The sequence below is a fragment of the Microchirus variegatus genome (genome assembly GCF_963457635.1).
Source record: "Microchirus variegatus genome assembly, chromosome: 18".
Taxonomy (NCBI): Eukaryota; Metazoa; Chordata; class Actinopteri; order Pleuronectiformes; family Soleidae; genus Microchirus; species Microchirus variegatus.
In genome coordinates, this window is record NC_139819.1 from 4,213,126 (window position 1) to 4,232,172 (window position 19,047).

At 43.4% G+C, this 19,047-nt stretch overlaps 1 protein-coding gene across 1 annotated transcript in view; it reads right to left on the reverse strand.

The window, feature by feature from the left end:
- Nucleotides 1-8,581: 8,581 nt before the first annotated feature.
- The window catches only part of antxr1a (ANTXR cell adhesion molecule 1a), a 34,840-nt gene continuing 24,374 nt past the window's right edge, over nt 8,582-19,047 (reverse strand). The window contains exons 17-18 of the mRNA XM_083904900.1: nt 18,512-18,592; nt 8,582-9,449 (exon numbers count right to left, since the gene is read on the reverse strand). Coding sequence (XP_083761026.1) covers nt 9,003-9,449; nt 18,512-18,592 — 528 coding nt within the window. The 3' untranslated portion in view covers nt 8,582-9,002. The remainder of the gene's footprint in view (nt 9,450-18,511; nt 18,593-19,047) is intronic.

The following is a 19,047-nucleotide window of genomic DNA, read 5'->3' on the forward strand; positions in this document are numbered from 1 at the left end:
CAACACAATCATGTAATGGCAGGGTCTGGGGCTGGCACTGGTGTGGTATTCATCACTGTATTTTCTGTGGGGTGGGTGGGGTTGGGAATCTGTAGAGCTCTGGTAGCTGGAAAAACACCATTTTGGCTTGCAGCCGCACTGTCCATAGACGTAACATATATGTCACTGGCTGTTTTATCGTAAAAGGGGAAGGTGGTGGAGAGATCCAGGACAAGCAATGTCTGGATCTACAAAGATCCTTAAAGACAGTAGAGTTGGATCATGAATTGGTTAATCTGACCTTGTGATTTGTGCAATTTCGGGTATATAATAATGATGATGAAGACCCTTTAAGCTGCGTTTCCATCACGGTACAGTTCGATTGCGAACAGTACAGTTTGGAATGGTAAAGCTTGGGTCAGGCAGTCAACGGTACCTTTACTTGGTAGGCGGGGGCGTGGCCTGTGCTCGACGGCACAACAACAACAACAACAACAATGGATGACATCCAGCAGAATTTTATCACTAATATGGGAGGAGTGACTTGCACTGTTGCCTTACACCAAGAAGGTTCACCCCCCCCTGTGACTGTCATCTGGTGTATAAGGCATTAGACATTGAATGCGTTTGGTCTACATTAGCTTTACTCAAATCATTGACAGCCACGGGGGGGGGGGGGGGGGGGGGGTGTGAGGGTCTGTTCAGCCCTAGTTAACTCTAAATACCTTGTTTGTTTTACACACTTTTATTGTGATGTAGAGGCGATGTCTCTGGAGAAAGATGAGGAGGGGGGGAGAAGTTGAAGATGTCGGAGCACTGCCGGTCTGGATTAATGTCCTCCTCTGAACCATCAGATATATTCACTCTGCGAGAATCGGTGATATAATGCTTGTTCTGTGAACTCTTGAACGGCTGCTCGATATCAGCACTCTGACTCTTTCCTGCCAACGCGACGGGTGAAAACAAAGCGAGTCACGTGACCCGGTCGGTCTCTCTCTCGAGGAGCTGCTCTCAAACTGACAGTAATGTTAGGTATTTAAAGGCTGGATATTCTTTCTTTTCTGCACTGCAATTATTTGTCGTTTATTTGTCTCAGGCAGCTAATCATCCGAGTTGTCTTTCGCTTCGCAGTTGAATCGGTGGATCGTTCCAAAGCCACGAGTCGTTCGTCTTCATAATTGCAGCACACGTTTGCCAGTTCTGACTCTCTCTCTCTCTCGGTCAGTCATCGTAAGTCAAATCACAATATTTAATACACAATGGTGTAGAAATCTTCTCGAGTAGGTTACAAAGGCTTGTGCTTTGTATGAATGAACTGAACCCGCAGTATGAATATTCAGGTTTTGCTCTGCTGAGTCTGGTAAAAAAAAAAGCTTTGTTTTTGCCGAGCTTCTTGCAGCAGCGTGACATTTAGTTGTTGTTGTCGTCGTCGTCGTCACCGTGCACTGTTTTTGTTTACACGATTCTCTCCGAGAAGAGCTTTGATACTGTGAAGCTCTTGTGTGCTCTTCTTCTTCTTCTTCTTCTTCTTCTTCTTCTTCTTCTTTTACCGCTCAATTGCCAATTTCTGCTCGCGTTTGTGATTTTAAAAACTGAAGGAATCAGTGAGATGAAGTTACTAACCCTGTAGAAGTAGAAGTAGCACCCAGCTGCCGCCCTCACACCCTGCCATCACTGCTGCGATTTGGGACCATGTGTTGCTTTATTCTTGTTTTATGTTAGATTATTATTTTATTACTTTGATTTGAAATGTGAATGTTACTGTCGAACCAAAAACTGATACAACAATGGCTTTGGCAACTGTAGACCAAACTCTATACCATTTCTTTCTTTCTTCTAATGTATAACCCAACGACACTAGGCAAACATATACACACTTATATAGCAGCACTGTAGTTGTGTATTCCCTAGACAGTCCTATGAGTCTGTGATCCCATTTTTAGTAGCCAGGAAAAAGATGTCTATCTTGCATTTGCAATCAAGCCTTACATTTATGTCCTTCAACATTGAGCTGATTTGAAAAGGGCGGACAATGTTGCTGGTACTTTACTCATACATGCAGAATTAGTTTTGCTAACTGGAGACATTAGCAATAGGGAATTCTTCACTGAATCCTCTCAACGTCTGTTGGTTCACTTAGGGAGTCGGCGACTATTTATTAGTGGAACCGATGCAATAAAGTGTCAAATTCGTCTCGTTTTTAAGAGTCTGGACTGATTTGATTTGAAGACGGGTCGAAGAAATCAGGAAATGCTGTGTTTTATTAGAGCAGGCAGCAAATATTATATCTTAATATTGGCTAAAACGATCAGATTTGATGCAAATACAGTTGAATATCAATTTTTTTCCAGTGGCCACTCATGGTACTGCAACAAATAAAAAGTTTTTTTTTTTTTTTCCCAAACGCTTCACAGGAGACTTGGACATAACCATTTGTAGATTATTTCTATATTTGTATTTAGCTTCCTGAAGGCCACGAAAAGCACAGAAAAATTGCTTTTACTCCAAGTGTTGTCACGGCTGTGTACGAGCTATAGTTGCTTTAAATTATCCCAAAATTTTCAGTTCATTCTAATGCAAATGTTCCTTTTTGGAATGTTTTCAAACTTCCAGGATGATAAGAGAGCAAAGTATCTTATTGGGAAGAAATCTACCTGCTGTGAAAAGTCTGTATCTGACTTTGCTCGACCTATTATTTACATCACTGTATTTTAACGTACGTGATGGTGATCTTCAAGAGCTCGGTATTTTCTTAGCTGGTACTTCTTGTATATAAAAAGTCTGGTGAGAACCACTGGATTAGAGTGATCCCAGATTCCGAAATGATGCTAAGTGAGGTGTCGGGAGTATCCAGTCGGTCTGATCTGATGAATCCACATAAAAGTCACTCCAATGGTGGAGTCAGTGAGTCTGAAGTTGCTGCACAGAGCTGTCGGGACCAGTCGTGCCACATGGACGAACGCCGAGGTGCTCATGAAAACAGGGGCTTAACATTTTGCAGAGTCCTGACACGACATGAAACACAGACTGGACAGATCTCCTCCTCCTCCTCCTCAGGGTGGAAAGCAGCTGCTCGGTGATGAAGGCCAGGTGGAGCAGCTGAAGCTTCTGTGTCGGTCCAACTCCTCTCATGAGAAGAACATACCTGCCAGTGTTGGTCGACCTGAGGAATGTTCAGCCTTTACGTGGTTGACGGGTAAAAAAAAAAAAATTACTGGTGAAATGGGGTCACCACAACAAAAGGAACCGCTAAAGTAGCTATGGCGTATTCCGTAAACATTGTAAGTTGGAACTAGGAGTTCACAAAACAAACTGCGTTCAGTTGAAATTTCCAACTAGAAACTCGAAAAACGATGATTTCCACCATCCTACATGGACACAAACATGTCTCGGGCTAGCCATGGCTAGCAATACCGTTAGCTAACAATGTTTTACATGATGTTTTGCACACGTAGTCACTGTATCAACATGTGATATAGATAGAAAATTGGACAGTACTATGTTTATCGCTGACTTGATGTAAAACTACTAAGAAATTCAATTAACAGTAAAAGTAGCAGTGTTTTTATTTTGACTGGTGCGGCAGCCATCTTGGAATCTCATATAGGTTTTTGTGAGTTTTAAATCCTTTGAGTGTTTTTCTTTCTGACTTCTGACGTCTGGATTCGATCAGTGAAGGTGTCCTTGTGTGATTCTTGACCATGGGCAGGTGCTGTGAGTGACCTTGAACGACGCAGCTGCTTCACTGGCTCTTATTAGCGCAGCAGCCATCTCGACATGTGTTTGCAGGTAAAGTACACGTGTTACCGATCACACACGGCACCGTTTTTCTTCCTATAAGTCAGGACGGTATGACGGTGAACTGACGTGCACCCTGACACTGAGGCCTGTAGATGTCTTCACTTTGAAAACATAGCTTTTTCTGCGTGTCTTTGTCTCTCATGCGCGCATTAACTTGAGGTTCAGCGCTCTGAAAATGTGCATTTTCACAAACTCCTGCCAGGGTTAAGACTTTCACAATCTCCATTCACACTGTGAATGTGTGAAAACAGGTTGAATTTTTTATTTATTTTTTTGCCTAATGTTGCACTTTAGCGTCAAACCTAGCCAAACTTATGCTAGCATCGCTAACTAGACTTTCAACACAGTTTCTGGTTTATTTTTTGATAGTATTTCACGGTGGCTTTGGTGAATTGTCTTTGGTTTGTGGCGTTTCTGGTCAGAAAACCACGGGTGCGACCGCTAACGCTAACAATAGCAGCATTTAAAGGACCAGTGCGTAAGATTTTTGTGGCATGTGGTGTAAAATCTGAATACGTTTTTGTGTCACAAAACAGAAACAACAGTGGACGGAGTGGAGGATCAGCTCCCGGTCAACATCGAGACCTCATTCAAAGGTAACGGAAACACAACAGATCTTAGTTTTAATGTCTTTTAAGGTGTCATTTTAAAGTACCATTACAGGCTACAACTTAAACCCTTTAAGGTACACACCAAGAAAAAAATCAAAGGAAAAAGTATTTCTTTGCGTTTTGTATTATTTTATTTTATTTACTTATGATAACAACAACAAAAATCAATATTGTTTTTTTTTTTTTTTACTAGATTATTTCAGATACAGGCCTCTACCAAACGGTTGAGACGTCTCTTCATAATAAACCTGGTTTGCATTATTCATAAAGTACCACATTCAGAACAAGTAACATTAATTTAGTGTTAGTGAGTTCAGCATTGATGCATTTTTCATTGAGATATAATGACTTAAAGTGTGGTCATAGTACCTTAAAGGGTTAAGTAGGACCCCCACTGGGTACTGCAACAACTAAATGGAACACAGCCCAAGTAAAATAAACAAACTGTAACGATGCATCTAATATGAACAGACGTACTGTTGTTGGTAAACACAGTATTTAAGACGCATCACTGTCAGTGAGCGATATACAACAGAATTATGTTATTGAAGAGGACTTCTTTATTTAGATTCGTCACATTATGTCACAGACGATTATCACCAGCGTGTCCCGCAGCCTGTTCGCGTCGCCCGGGTCTAATATTTTCCGAGATAGCTCAGCTCACTGCGTTCGTGGATGTGACATAATTCGACAAACTGTAGGAACATCTGGAGCCATTTAGCCATGCTCTGGATTTCCTTGTCTCTCTTCTTTCTTGTTTTTTTTTTTTTCCTCCATCACAGAGGAGAGTGAGTGAGTGAGTGAGGTGGTGCTGTGTGCAGCTGCTCCTCTCTCTACACTGTGTGAACCCAGTGAACCTGTTGATTTGTCAAACGACAGAAGAAAGCATTGCACGTTTAATTTGAATTATGTTAATGTCTTTGTGTGCTGTAGGATAAGGCCCACTTTATACTCCTGCGTAAAGGGCTCTGCGTAGCCTGCGTAAAGGGCTCTGCGTAGGCTACGCAGAGTCCTCTGCGTCGACGCAGAACCTGTCAAAGAGCCTCTGCGTCGTCTCCGGGTGCACGGAATATTTTTTAAGTGTCCGTCACTCTGTCAGGGGACAACGGAGACGGCAAGAGCTGCGATTGTTCCTCAGGACAGGCCGAGCTAAGCTGCTCTGTGCCGGCTCACAGTGAGCAGCGAGCGTCCACAGAGGGCGGAGCTGAACACCGCCGACTTCGTCGCTGCCGAACTATAAATACGTCATATCTTAACACACACAGCACATGTTTAGACTCTAAATGGCCAATTTCTCGCCTCAAATTATCTTAAAACTGCGTTCCGGGACACAGAAAAGTGACAAACGGCCGCTGTTTCAACAACAACAGTCTTTCTCCCTCCGACGCCATTGCTCACTGTAGCCAAAAGCACAACAACCTTGCGCAGCGACCCCTACTGATCGGGCGGGAAATTGCAGCGCCTATCCGTCACCACGACGCAGAAGTATAAAGGCTCGAGTGGTCTACGTGGTGATGCAGACGGATAACGCATTACGCAGTCGGAGAAGTATAATGTGGCCTTAAGGCCCACTTTACATTACATCTTTAGACACTGCCCGGGAATCTGGCAGGACACCCGCGGCGCTTACAACTTGCATTTTTACGTAGGCCATCTTGTTCCTGGATGACTCCACCTTCTTCTGGGATCTCGTCCTCCGACCGGATACTGATCAGGCACTTGGTTTCGGAGAGGTGCTCCACGTACAACGTCCAGCGCCCTCCTTCACCCCCCTGCCATCTTTTTTTTGGAACAAAAGTCCTGCGGTATATGCTAATTAGCGCGCGCTATATGCTAATCGCCTAAACCCTGACCTCCCGCTGTCGCGAGCCCGACGCGGGGAATTCTCTTTACACGGGTCGCAAAAAGCGTAACGTAAAGTGGGCCTTAGTTGCATGTGGGAGAGTAAGAAAAATGGAGTTTAAAGAAAGATTAGTACAGTGGTTCTCATAATGTTTACACCAAGCTCACCTTCGTCAAATTATGTTCCGTGTTGTATTTCAATGCTAAACGTGCGCTAGAACACGATTAGAGCGCGTCACTCGTTCGTTCAGAATCAGCTGTTGTCGTCACGGATGACGGATCGTTCTACGTGGTTTTCGTATTCCCGTAGCGGCCTCCGCATTAAAACCACTTGGAGCTCACTTCCATGGAAGCTCAGCTTCTCTGGGAGTCAGTGGAGCAGTGGGGGCGGGCGCTGAAGCTGGGCTTCTGCGTGTTGATTGGAGGAACTGTCTGAAAGGCGGAGCCAGTTTTTTGATTGACAGCGTTGCGAGAGAAGGCTGTAGACATATAGCTGGTCTTTTGTGTTATTTGCTCTGCGATATAGAGACCATTTTCATGATTGAACATGATTACAGCATTTCAGTGTTACATAATTATCGCGTTTCTTTGTTCTAGTTGTTTGTTTGAAGAATAAATCTATAAATAACTGAGCCTGAAATGAGTTTCCCCTGGCGTTTACAGTAGAACTATATGTACCACCAGAGGAAGCTCACGTAACACTGGTGGTACACGCACCGCAGTTTGAGAACCATGGGATTAGATCAAACCTATGGTTTTTGATGAAAGATTTGAGAAAATACACGTTACGGTTAACAAGTATTTGAAGAAAAAAAGATGGAGAAAACAATTATTTTATTTCTACACTTAAATTTACTTTCATTGTCAGTGAAAACAGACACAGACCGTAGTGTAGTGAACGCTGCATGCTGTCATTCTGAGTGCATTCTGCTTCCTTTCTACTCCAACTCCAATGTGTTCACCATCAAATAACAGTTTCATATTAGCCCTCTGCTTGTTAGAAAATAAAAAACACACACACTATAATATCAAAAAGATTGTTTTACACACAATAATGGATGGGCAAGACGAAGGCTTTTCCCTGATTCAGACAGATTTTTGTCCACATTGCGATCGACAGTTGGTTACACCTACGATCACAGCCATCTTGGTCTCGGGGCCCCCCGGGGCCCGAGGACTCTGGGGCCCTGAAGCCCAAGCCTCTGCGCTACTCTCCCGATATCTTTGCTTATCTTTGATGTCTTGATGGGGCCCAAGTCAACTAGCAAAGGTAATGCGATACGTCTATTAAGACCTCACATGGGCCCCTCATTTGCACAACCTTTGTACCATTTGATTGATTTGTGCAGGAATGGCGTGTGCGAGGGGGGGCCCTTTTCCAGCCTGTGCCCAGGGGCCCCTCTGGCTCATAATCCGTCCCAGATCTTGGTGACAGAAATAGGCCCAGATTTGTGTCTAAATCCTAATCTGTTGTTGACATTAGCCTGGTTTCATACGCGGCATGAAAGCCAAATGTCGCTGCTGTCTCGGCACTGTACAGGTGTTAAAGCTACAGTGCGTGACTTTTGTTGTTGTTTGTGCAGCACAGTGGTGGGCGGGGACAAGAATTGACCCCGTCAACCTGCTGAATGACTGGGTTTTTTGGCAAAAAAAACAAACAATTCACTTCTGAAACCATTCGTGGACGCTCCTTTTTGTTTTCAGTCGTCTCGCTTTACTAGTGCAATGTCGCTGTTGCCTCCATCTGTTGTGTCATAAAACGTTGCTATGCTGAGAAATACAAAAAGAGAGTCGCGCGGAGCTGCAATACGTGGCCTCGCGTGACAACGGTTTGATCGTAACAGACGTTTGTTGATATTGAAAAGGTGTGCGCTGCAGCTTTAAACACCAACGAGTGTTTATTTCTGACTTAAAAACAGTGAAATTCAAAAATTGTGAAAAGAAACGTGGTGTAAGTTGTATAAAACAAGCTTTTTAAAGGAACAAACTGTTGCATGCGGTTGCTCAACATTCACGGGCAGAAAGAAAGAGCCGTTTCTGATTCCTCTTATCAGGAAAGATAGAAGTAGTGCATATTTTAGCAGTCAAGATCATTTTTTGAACACGACTGTGCATCATATCGTCGGAGTGCGTTCTGATTCGTCCAAACATCGGCGACAGCAGGGCCTGAGGCAGCTCACGCGACCGGAGAGGCCAATGTTTTTGAGCCCGACCTACATGACCTCATTTATGGGGAACGTCTGTGAAATTCAAGCATCACAGCAATTGCACTGTTGGGCTAGATGTGTACAAAAGTCCCTGTAGACAAATAGCTGTATAAAAAAAAAAAAAAAAGGGCAGAAAGTGTCCACAGCCCACTGAGTGAGGCTCAAACACTCGAATGTCCGTGTGCTGATCACTGCTGGGACTCGGTGTCTTCTTCCACAGCCATAGACTGTATATAAAAAGTGGGCGGAGTCTTCCGGTTGCAAAAGGAAACTCCAATTTTGAAGCGTTAACGATTTGCGACTGGTGTCCACTCGTGTGCCACGTCTATTGTCCTCTAAATGGGAACATAATCTACCAAATTGACATTACGTTCTATTAAAGAAGAGCTGAAACTAGTGCTAAATCAAGTAATAAGTCGAAGCTCATTTTCCCTTGGACTTCCCTTCAAATTGAGTCGCCCCCTTGTGGCCAACTGGTACTTTCATTCTACCTCCGACAGGCTTCTCTTTCCAAACCGGGAAGGCTATGTCCATTTCTTACATGTGGTCTATGGGTAGAGGTTTACAGGCCAGGGCGAGGCGGTGGACGCAAAGGGGGCGGAGCTCTACCAGGAGGAGGCGCTTGTGGAGGAGGAGGAGGAGGCGCCGGCGGCAGGCAGCTAGTTGGGGAGGCGGAGGGCGGAGGTGAAGGCGGGACCGCCGGCGAGGCAGGTATGCAGAGATTGGTCGGGGGAAGAGCTCGGGTGGGAGGCGGCGTGTAAGGGGGAGGAGTGATCGGAGGCGACGGGGTGCGGTCGTGGGGAGGAGGCGTCGGCGGCGGCATCGTGTCGGAGGAGAAGGACGGGGACGGCGACGGCGACGACGTCGAGCGGCTGGGGGTCGGCGGGAGGTTGCTCTGTGGCGGCGGCGGGTTCATGCTGGGGGGGTTGTAGATGGGAGACGAGTGGGGGTCGTAGTGAGGGTAGCGAGGAGGCGGAGAGTTGATGCGGGTGAAGTTGATGCATCGGCCCTGAAATTCACAAGCACAGTGGATTTTAAAGGAACATTCAGTAGTCGCATGAAGAACAAATAATTACAATGTGTAAGAATGATACCCCGTTACCACTTCCTACCCAAAAAAAACAGTTTTAATTTTTTGCGGCAATTGTCAAATGAACTTATTTAGCAGGTTTTATTAGCTTTGGCTCCGAATATCATCTGTGAAAACCATAGCTTCTTCTTTATTATATTAAAGGTGCATTATGTAATAAATCTAAAGCAACTGGCCATAAAAATCCTCCTAATATGTCACAGAGACTCAGGAATAATGTTCATATAACAAACTGAACTCACCAACAACAACAGTACAGACAAAATATTTGCATTAAAAAAAAATCTTTTGCAGACTGCAAATCATGTTTATGTTTTGAAGTCATGTTTTGGCATGTGGCGCCACCTACCGCCGTCTACCAATCATTGCAGTCAGTAGAGTCTCAGCTGCCGAGCAACCACGGGTTGCCAGTTACGTTAGAAAACAAAACCTAAAAGACCTCGGTAATTTGAATATAGTGACCGTTTTTGGCCACATGCTTACATATGGCACCTTTAATATTTGGCAGCGGTGCAAATCCAGGTGTCACTTCTGGCACAACGCTAAGATGTGGATTCATTTTCGGGCTACTAGCGTAGCTGTTAGCGAACAAATGTTTTTAGCATTAACTGTACTTTTTAAATGCCCCTTTTTTGGTTAGCCCACGTTCAAAAATCCCGCTCATACCTGCTAATTTTAGTATGACAGGGGGTTCCCGTGTTGATACGTTTATGTGGGCAGTGGTTTATCCCTTCAGGCTTTAACCTATTATACAAACTATTATACACATACAAACATACTCATGTTTAGTATTTGTAATCTTTGCTGATAAACCCTCCAAAACGTACACTACACTGTCATCATGATACCATAGTGCAGCCACGAGAAACACTACTTTATTCTCGTCGGAATGACAATAGAACAAATCTAGAATCCTGCAACATGAAGTCTTCTTGACGGATTCATGATCCAATTTTCCATTTGCGTCATCGCGACTCCATGCGATACATATAATTTGCTTTAAATTGCGGTGTTTGTTTTTTCATAATGCACTTCGTCTTTGACGAAACACCTCCTCTCGCGGCTCCGACAGCTGCGCTTGTCAAACACATAAAAACGTCCCCCTCTTACAGATGTGATGGATTCATGACTAAAGCAGATGTTACTTGTTTTTTTTTTTTCTTTCCTGACTGTACTTTAACTGTCAACAAAGCTCAACCTACATTTGCCGTACTCTCAGCTTTATGAGCGCGCCGTTCTCGGTCAAACGAGTTAACCTGCCATCACTCTTCTCTCTCTCTCGCTCTCTAAGTGAGGTCATACATTTAGAGGGCGATCGTATTCCAGAAACGAGCTACGCCCCGTGTACGACTGCACTGAGGGGAGGACCAGAGAGTCGAGCTGCACCGATAAGGACAGACAGCTCTGCTCCCATGAGGCATCAGGGCAAAATGACCTCATGGACGTTAAAGATGCAGTCGGTCACTTTATTTTTTATTATTCTGCCTCTGTTTGGTCAGAACAATGCTCGTAAAAAAAACTCGCGAAAACTCTGTCAGGCAATACTATCAGACCTGACGGAGAGAGCACTTGTGTGTAATCAGCAGCGTTTCTTTGCATTTTTTAGCCAAACGCTAACCTGTTAGCATCAGTCGTCTCGGTTTTTGTTTACGCTTTACGTGTTTTTACGTACTCACTTTACGTACTTCCATACACTAAGGCAGATTCAAGGTGTCCGTACAAGAGTATTTAAACAAAAACAAAAAAGACGGAATTGTAAGGAATCAATAAAAAAGTTCCCGTAATCCCGTAAAGCAAATTGTTAAAAATAGCGTAAAAGGATTAAAAGTGCGAAAAGATTTATTAAAATCTTAAAAGAATATCTAAAATATTAGTATAGATGGTTTAAAATATACAAATACAATGAATTAGAATCTAAAAATTGTAAAAAGCTATATATTTAAAATACAATAAAACGTTAAAAAGGTGAATAGTTAAAAGCACGAGAAACTTAAAACTTGAAGTATTTGGTCTTGTTTTAACTATTAATGGATCAGCCGACTGGTTCCAGTGCAAAGTGGCTAAAAGCTGCTTTATTTCTTCCCCTTTTTTTACATGGGTTTTAAAATGAATCACTTCCTGTGTGCGGCGCCAGAAAGTCACCGGGCGACGCGACATCTACACAGAGTCGTGTGAAGCTAATAGCGCAGATTTAAAGGGGAAATAAGTAGTTTATAGTGCCATCTAGAGGAGAGGCTGAAATTTACAACAAAGAACTGCTCCTCTGCTCACCCCCTCCCTTCCCTGAGCGCTACGGTGTCCTCAGCTGGTCAAATGTCGTCCTCGTTGTCTTTCTCCGTGTCAGCAGATGAGGTTCGTGAAGCGAGGGAGAGGGCGAGCTACCACGGCCGTAGCAGACGAAGCGGAGAGAGAGGAGGCGGGACTTCCGCTACAAATAAAGAGACGCTTGATTTGTTCTCTCGCGTTTGTCCTTACAGGCTCCGGTAGAAACATGGCGTCTCGCTGCTAACAGTGGCTATGCAACCACGGCCCGCGACCATGTTATTTTACATGACTTTTTGAAACACTACGAAAATGAAACAAAAACTATTATACAGCGACTAGACAATGCAGGAGCACATAATATGTATAAAAAAGTGGATTTTGGGTTATTTAAACCTATAAATACTACACATTGTACCTTTAAGGAGCTGCAGCTTTAAAATAAGAATGGAAACAGAACCGTGACCTGTGTATTGTTTTTTCGAGTTACCGATTTCAGACTCCAGTGCTGCTGTATCACAGTCGCACGAGTCAACATTATGCATTATCACCACTCGGTGCCGCTAATGACGTTAAAGAGAGGGGATGAGGTTCTGCTAACTAGACCGAGACGGGGACACTGGGGATTAGCCAGCGATCTGAAAATGATGAGAAAACACCCAGACGGCCTGTGCCAGCGTGGACATCCAGAGACAATTTAACACGCTTTTATTTTCATTTTCAACATCGGCGGTTGTTTATCGAAACTGTCCGACCTCGTTCTTTTATGTCGTTCCATAAAATCAACAACGAGAAGAATCCTCACCTACCACAAAGAAACACAAAAGACGGTTTGTTTGTGTGACAGGATAGTGTGTGTTTTTTTGTTTTTTTTTTAATCTGCCGACTCGCCGTTTGTGTCCTGCGTTCGCTCGTCTTTCGCTAATGACTCGACAACAACAACAACGTCGTTCGTGTTCCCAGGAAAATAAATGAGAAGGAACGGGGAACCTGACGCTGAGCCAGTGGGATCGACGTGGCCTCTTCCCTCCCACTGCTCCACTCGTTTGGAGGAAGTAAATAAAAGCAAAGGCTTTGACAAGAGACTCTTAATTACAACCAGAGACGGGGCCTGTTTACTGGAAATGATCAAGGTCACTCGACGCTCAAGACTTCTTTTTTTCTTTTCCAGTGGCAACTAATGAAGAGCTTTACAATGAGGTCGTCTAATTCACACGTCTAATTACAGAGTCATTCGTTCCCTATACTGTATATTTACTACACTGAAGGGGGGGAAAAAAAGCCTTAATGTTATTGTAATAAAACATTATTACAGGGACAGTGCTTCTGTTGTCCCCTGGGCAGGTATAGAACAATAATAGAGACGATGCAGAACACTTAGTAAGCAGGAATAATTATTATTTATGCATGAATTCAGACAATCAGCAACGTTAATTTGGACACATTTGTCCTGATTTTGACCAGAATTTAAATTTTAAATGAAGTCGAACTTCTTGATTTGCTTGAATCGTGAAGCTTTACGATCAGTTCATCAGTTCTGCGGCTTGTCCTCATAGGAGAACCCTTTTTGGCTCCAGGAGGCACCTCTATAACCCTTTTGGAGGGTTCCACCAAGAACCCTTTTAAACCCCTTTATTCAGGAAGGGGTTTTAAAGGGTTCTCTGGATCAATATGGTTCTTACTGGAACCATTAGTGTTACCAAGAACCCTTCTTGCTTCGGAAAAACCCTTTCCTGAAAATGGTCCGAGGTAGAACCTCGGCCCTTGTAGAAGGACCCTTTTGGAACCCTTATTTCTAAGTGTGCACTCTTAGAAATAAAACTGCTAAGTAGAACCATATAAGGTTCTTTGGCTTGTACTCGTAGGAGAACCCTTTTTGGCTCCCGGTAGAACCTTTCAATAATTGTTCCACCAAGAACCCTTTGAAACCCTGGATCAAAATGGTTCTTTCTGGAACCATTAGTGTGACCAAGAACCCTTGAAATCCCCTTTCTTCGGGGAAAGGGTTTTTCAGAAGAAAATGGTTCCAGGTAGAACCTCAGCCCTTGTAGAAGGACCCTTTTGGAACCCTTATTTCTAAGTGCGCACTCTTAGAAATAAAACTGCTAAGTAGAACGATATAAGGTTCTTTGGCTTGTACTCATAGGAGAACCCTTTTTGGCTCCCGGTAGAACCTTTTCAATAAAGGTTCCACCAAGAACCCTTTGAAACCCTGGATCAAAATGGTTCTTACTGGAACCATTAGTGTGACCAAGAACCCTTGAAATCCCCTTTCTTCTGGAAAGGGTTTTTCAGAAGAAAATGGTTCCACGTAGAACCTCAGCCCTTGAAGAAGGACCCTTTTGGAACCCTTATTTCTAAGTGTGCACTCTTAGAAATAAAACTGCTAAGTAGAACCATATAAGGTTCTTTGGCTTGTACTCATAGGAGAACCCTTTTTGGCTCCAGGTAGAACCTTTTCAATAAAGGTTCCACCAAGAACCCTTTGAAACCCTGGATCAAAATGGTTCTTACTGGAACCATTAGTGTGACCAAGAACCCTTGAAATCCCCTTTCTTTGGGAAAGGGTTTTTCAGCAGAAAATGGTTCCAGGTAGAACCTCAGCCCTTGAAGAAGGACCCTTTTGGAACCCTTATTTCTAAGTGTGCACTCTTAGAAATAAAACTGCTAAGTAGAACCATATAAGGTTCTTTGGCTTGTACTCATAGGAGAACCCTTTTTGGCTCCCGGTAGAACCTTTTCAATAAAGGTTCCACCAAGAACCCTTTGAAACCCTGGATCAAAATGGTCCTTACTGGAACCATTAGTGTGACCAAGAACCCTTGAAATCCCCTTTCTTCGGGGAAAGGGTTTTTCAGAAGAAAATGGTTCCAGGTAGAACCTCAGCCCTTGTAGAAGGACCCTTTTGGAACCCTTATTTCTAAGTGTGCCCTCTTAGAAATAAAACTGCTAAGTAGAACCATATAAGGTTCTTTGGCTTGTACTCATAGGAGAACCCTTTTTGGCTCCCGGTAGAACCTTTTCAATAAAGGTTCCACCAAGAACCCTTTGAAACCCTGGATCAAAATGGTTCTTACTGGAACCATTAGTGTGACCAAGAACCCTTGAAATCCCCTTTCTTCGGGGAAAGGGTTTTTCAGAAGAAAATGGTTCCAGGTAGAACCTCAGCCCTTGTAGAAGGACCCTTTTGGAACCCTTATTTCTAAGTGCGCACTCTTAGAAATAAAACTGCTAAGTAGAACGATATAAGGTTCTTTGGCTTGTACTCATAGGAGAACCCTTTTTGGCTCCCGGTAGAACCTTTTCAATAAAGGTTCCACCAAGAACCCTTTGAAACCCTGGATCAAAATGGTTCTTACTGGAACCATTAGTGTGACCAAGAACCCTTGAAATCCCCTTTCTTCGGGGAAAGGGTTTTTCAGAAGAAAATGGTTCCAGGTAGAACCTCAGCCCTTGAAGAAGGACCCTTTTAGAACCCTTATTTCTAAGAGTGTAGGCTCCATTTTTAGTTTTCTCTCACTGACTGATTCATTCGAGCAATTCATAAACAAACAAAAGCCTGTGTCACGTTTACTTCACCTCCCTGAAAGTCTTCAGAAAGTCTTAGTTTGCCTCGTCCACGGTGCTTTTATTGTTCATCCCCCCCGTGAACCTCATCTCTCTTATTTTCTTTGAGAGAAACTGTCTTGACTTTCTACCTCTTTTCCCGTCAGTGTCTTTATTGTCTTCTGCATAGTTGGGCTTCGTCCTCGCAACTGAAGCTTGACATTTTTCTTTCTCCCACTTGTTCCAAGTGAGTCTCTGCATTTTTTATTTTCACAGTCACTGAACTGTGTTTGCAGGATCTCGGCGTCTCTGCAGAGTCTTTTCTTCTCTCTCTCTTTCGCTCTAGTTCTGTAGGAAATCTTGTGTGTGTCGCATTGAGCTTCTCATTATTTATATAGTTGTTTCTGTGGAAACAAACCAAGGCACCGTCGAAAACAACCAACTACATGTGGACCGGGTCCATGTCTGTGACATTTAAACGGTGTCTGTTGTTGACATAAACCAGGGCCGGCCCAAGCCTTTATGGGGCCCCTAAGCTGCCCCCCCCCCCCCCTCCCACCACCTTGGAGTGGCCGGTGCTTGACTATTATTGATACAAATGTAAGACTATAAATTGTACTGATTCTAATTGTTATTTACTTGTTTTGTTTTTCAACCATAGAGGGCAGTAATATCACACACACACACACAAAAAAAGTCTGAATTTGCATTTTCATAGTCAGAGTGATGACTTTGGTTTTCAAAACTTAGAGCAGATGTGCAAATGTGCACTGAATGAGCAAATATTCAACTCAAAATAAAACCAAACAACTTGAGCTCAACACTTTTATATATATATATAAACATATCTACTGGTTTCTAGATCTCTTTGATATGTTAAAATGTTTTTGTCCTCCACATTTTGGCCACATCCAGACGTAAACAGCACGTGAAACTCAAAAAGTTGTCCCCGTAAACACGGCGTAGATGAAACGATGAGTTAATTTGAAATGACTCAAAATGCTATAGTACATATATTACAGGGCTGTAAGTTACACCAAGACATTTTACACATTACTATTTTTTAATAACAGTAGTTAAAGGGGAAGTAAGTAGTTTATAGTGACATCTAGAGGAGAGGCTGAAATTTACAACAAAGACCTGCTGCTCTGCTCACCCCCTCCCTTCCCTGAGCGATACGGTATCCGCAGCCGGTCAAATGTCGTCCTCGTCGTCTTTCTCCGTGTCAGCAGATGAGGTTCGTGAGGCGAGGGAGAGGGCGGAGCTACCGCGGCCGTAGCAGACGAAGCGGAGAGAGAGGAGGCGGGACTTCCTGCTACAAGTAAAGCGACGCTTGATTTGTTCTCTCGCGTTTGTCCTTACAGGCTCCGGTAGAAACATGGCGTCTCGCTGCTAACAGTGGCTATGCAACCGCGGCCCGCGACCATGTTATTTTAAATGACTTTTTGAAACACTACGAAAATGAAACAACAACTATTATACAGCGACTAGACAATGCAGGAGCACATAATATGTATAAAAAAGTGGATTTTGGGTTATATAAACCCATAAATACTACATATTGTCCCTTTAAAAGGTAAAACTGTCAAATAATCTCCAAACGCAAGACAACGAATGACTGCGAACATGACGTCATCGTTTTCCTAAAGTTGAATATTCTGTCTACACGGATACGCAAGGCTGGCGTTTTGAGATTTTTCCCACTTCTGTGTGGACGGAACACCTCTACAACAAAAAAAAAACAAAATACCCCATTTCCGTGTTGACGGCCCCTAAGGGGGGGCCCCAAGCCATGCACTTAGTCCACTTACACCTTGGGCTGACTCTGTGACCTACAGTATACTCATATAAAACAAAAGAGAACATAAGCATGAGAGCTTTTCCAGTTGTTCTCTGTCTGTTGTTCAAAATAATAAAAATAATAATAAAAAAGTGGCATTACTGTGGAAAGTCAGCAGGAAATTGCATTTATTTAACCGTCAATCTAATAGAATCCAAAGACGACGATCACGTGCGTGAAAACTCTGTTTCGTGTCGTGTTTGAATTGTTTAGTAAATCCGGAAAATTTGCCATCACCACTCATTCTGGCTGCTCACACGCTGCTAACCCCCCCCCCCCTCCCCACTCCCCCGCACCACAAGCCTGCTCTTTGAAGAATTATATTCACCCCTTTCATAATGGTCTCACCCAGACGTCTTTACATTGCACAGAGCTGAAGCCAGACACTCGCAGTCCCCCCCCGAGTCTCTCTGTTCACACTTCATTGTTCACATCTGGTCCAGTTTTGTGACATACAAACATATTTGCATGTTTTGTTTTTTTGCCAAATGACAGGGCCTTATTATTAATCAAAGGCTCATATTATATTTTTTTAATACTATTCTTTGTTAACTGGAACACAGCCTCATTATTTCTCGATAGTGTTGACATTATCGTCCTTCTATATTTTTGTTGATGTATAGTCGGGCTGCAACAGTTTACAATCAATCCGTTATTAATAGTCAAAGTTCTCTGTTCTCTGATTCGTCAGCTTGTTAAATATGAATATCTTCTGCTTTCTTTGCTCCACGAAACAAAGAAATCATTAAAAAACGGAATCGTTTCGGTTTGTGGACAAAACAAGGCGTTCCAGAACATCATCGATTTCCACATTTGAGAAACACTGATCCGACATTTTATGGAACCAAAACGAGTACTTGATTAATAGAGGAAAATAATCAATTTGATTTATTAAGCGTTACACGATACCTAAACTATAACTCGGTTTGTTTACAGTAGGGTTCGATGTGTTTGGTGAAGGATGAGAGCGAATCAATCCTTACACCCGGATATTCGAAAGAGTTCGCCGAGACCTGCACTAGTCCCAAAAAATCACGCTACAACTATTTATTTTTAATCGTAATTCATTGAATGACAGCCACGACTGAAGAGAGCCAAACTCACTCAATCGCTTTATTTATTTATTTATAGATTACTGCGTCATCAGCATATACTGTAAATGCACTTGAAGTGGGCCTAGACAGGAGCCTTGTGGTGCTCCTTTCTCAACAATCAGGTAGTCTGACTAGTTTTTGACTGTTTTGCAGATATGAGTTAAATCCACAGTTGTGCATTTGTGCAACATACCAATATGGTCAATATTGGGGTCTAAAAAAAAGGAGCGTTTCCTTACCTTGTCACCTGGGTGAGGCCTCATTACGGACACGCGGTCGTAGCCTTTCTTTAAAAGAACCCACAGCGCGTCCAGTTTGCTCTACGGAAACAAAGAAGAAGTCCAAACATCGCAGTTTGCAGTGAGAACAGCTGTTCATATCTACTGACACACACACACACAAAAAAAGGAAAACGTGATCAGGTCCACTGATAACACCAGCTGTGTTTAAAATTACAAAATGACACCCCATTATCCCGCTCCGCCACAGTCGTTTCACAGAGTCGTCTCGGGCTCCTTGTGAATCTACTCTTCGTAGCTTTAAACACAGCTAATAGTTTGAGAATCAGGGCAGAGAATGCAGCTGTTTTTCCTCACAAAACAAAAGTGCTGGCCGTGCAGCGCTGCTCCCCAGAGGTCAGTCCAACAGGAGTCTGGTTTCTATTATCAAACCCCCGCTGAATGGGGAAACGCTTCAGAATGACTCCTTTAAAGCCTCGCGCTGGCACTCGGAGGACGGGACTGTGAGCCAGTCGTCAACCCGAGCACGATCACCT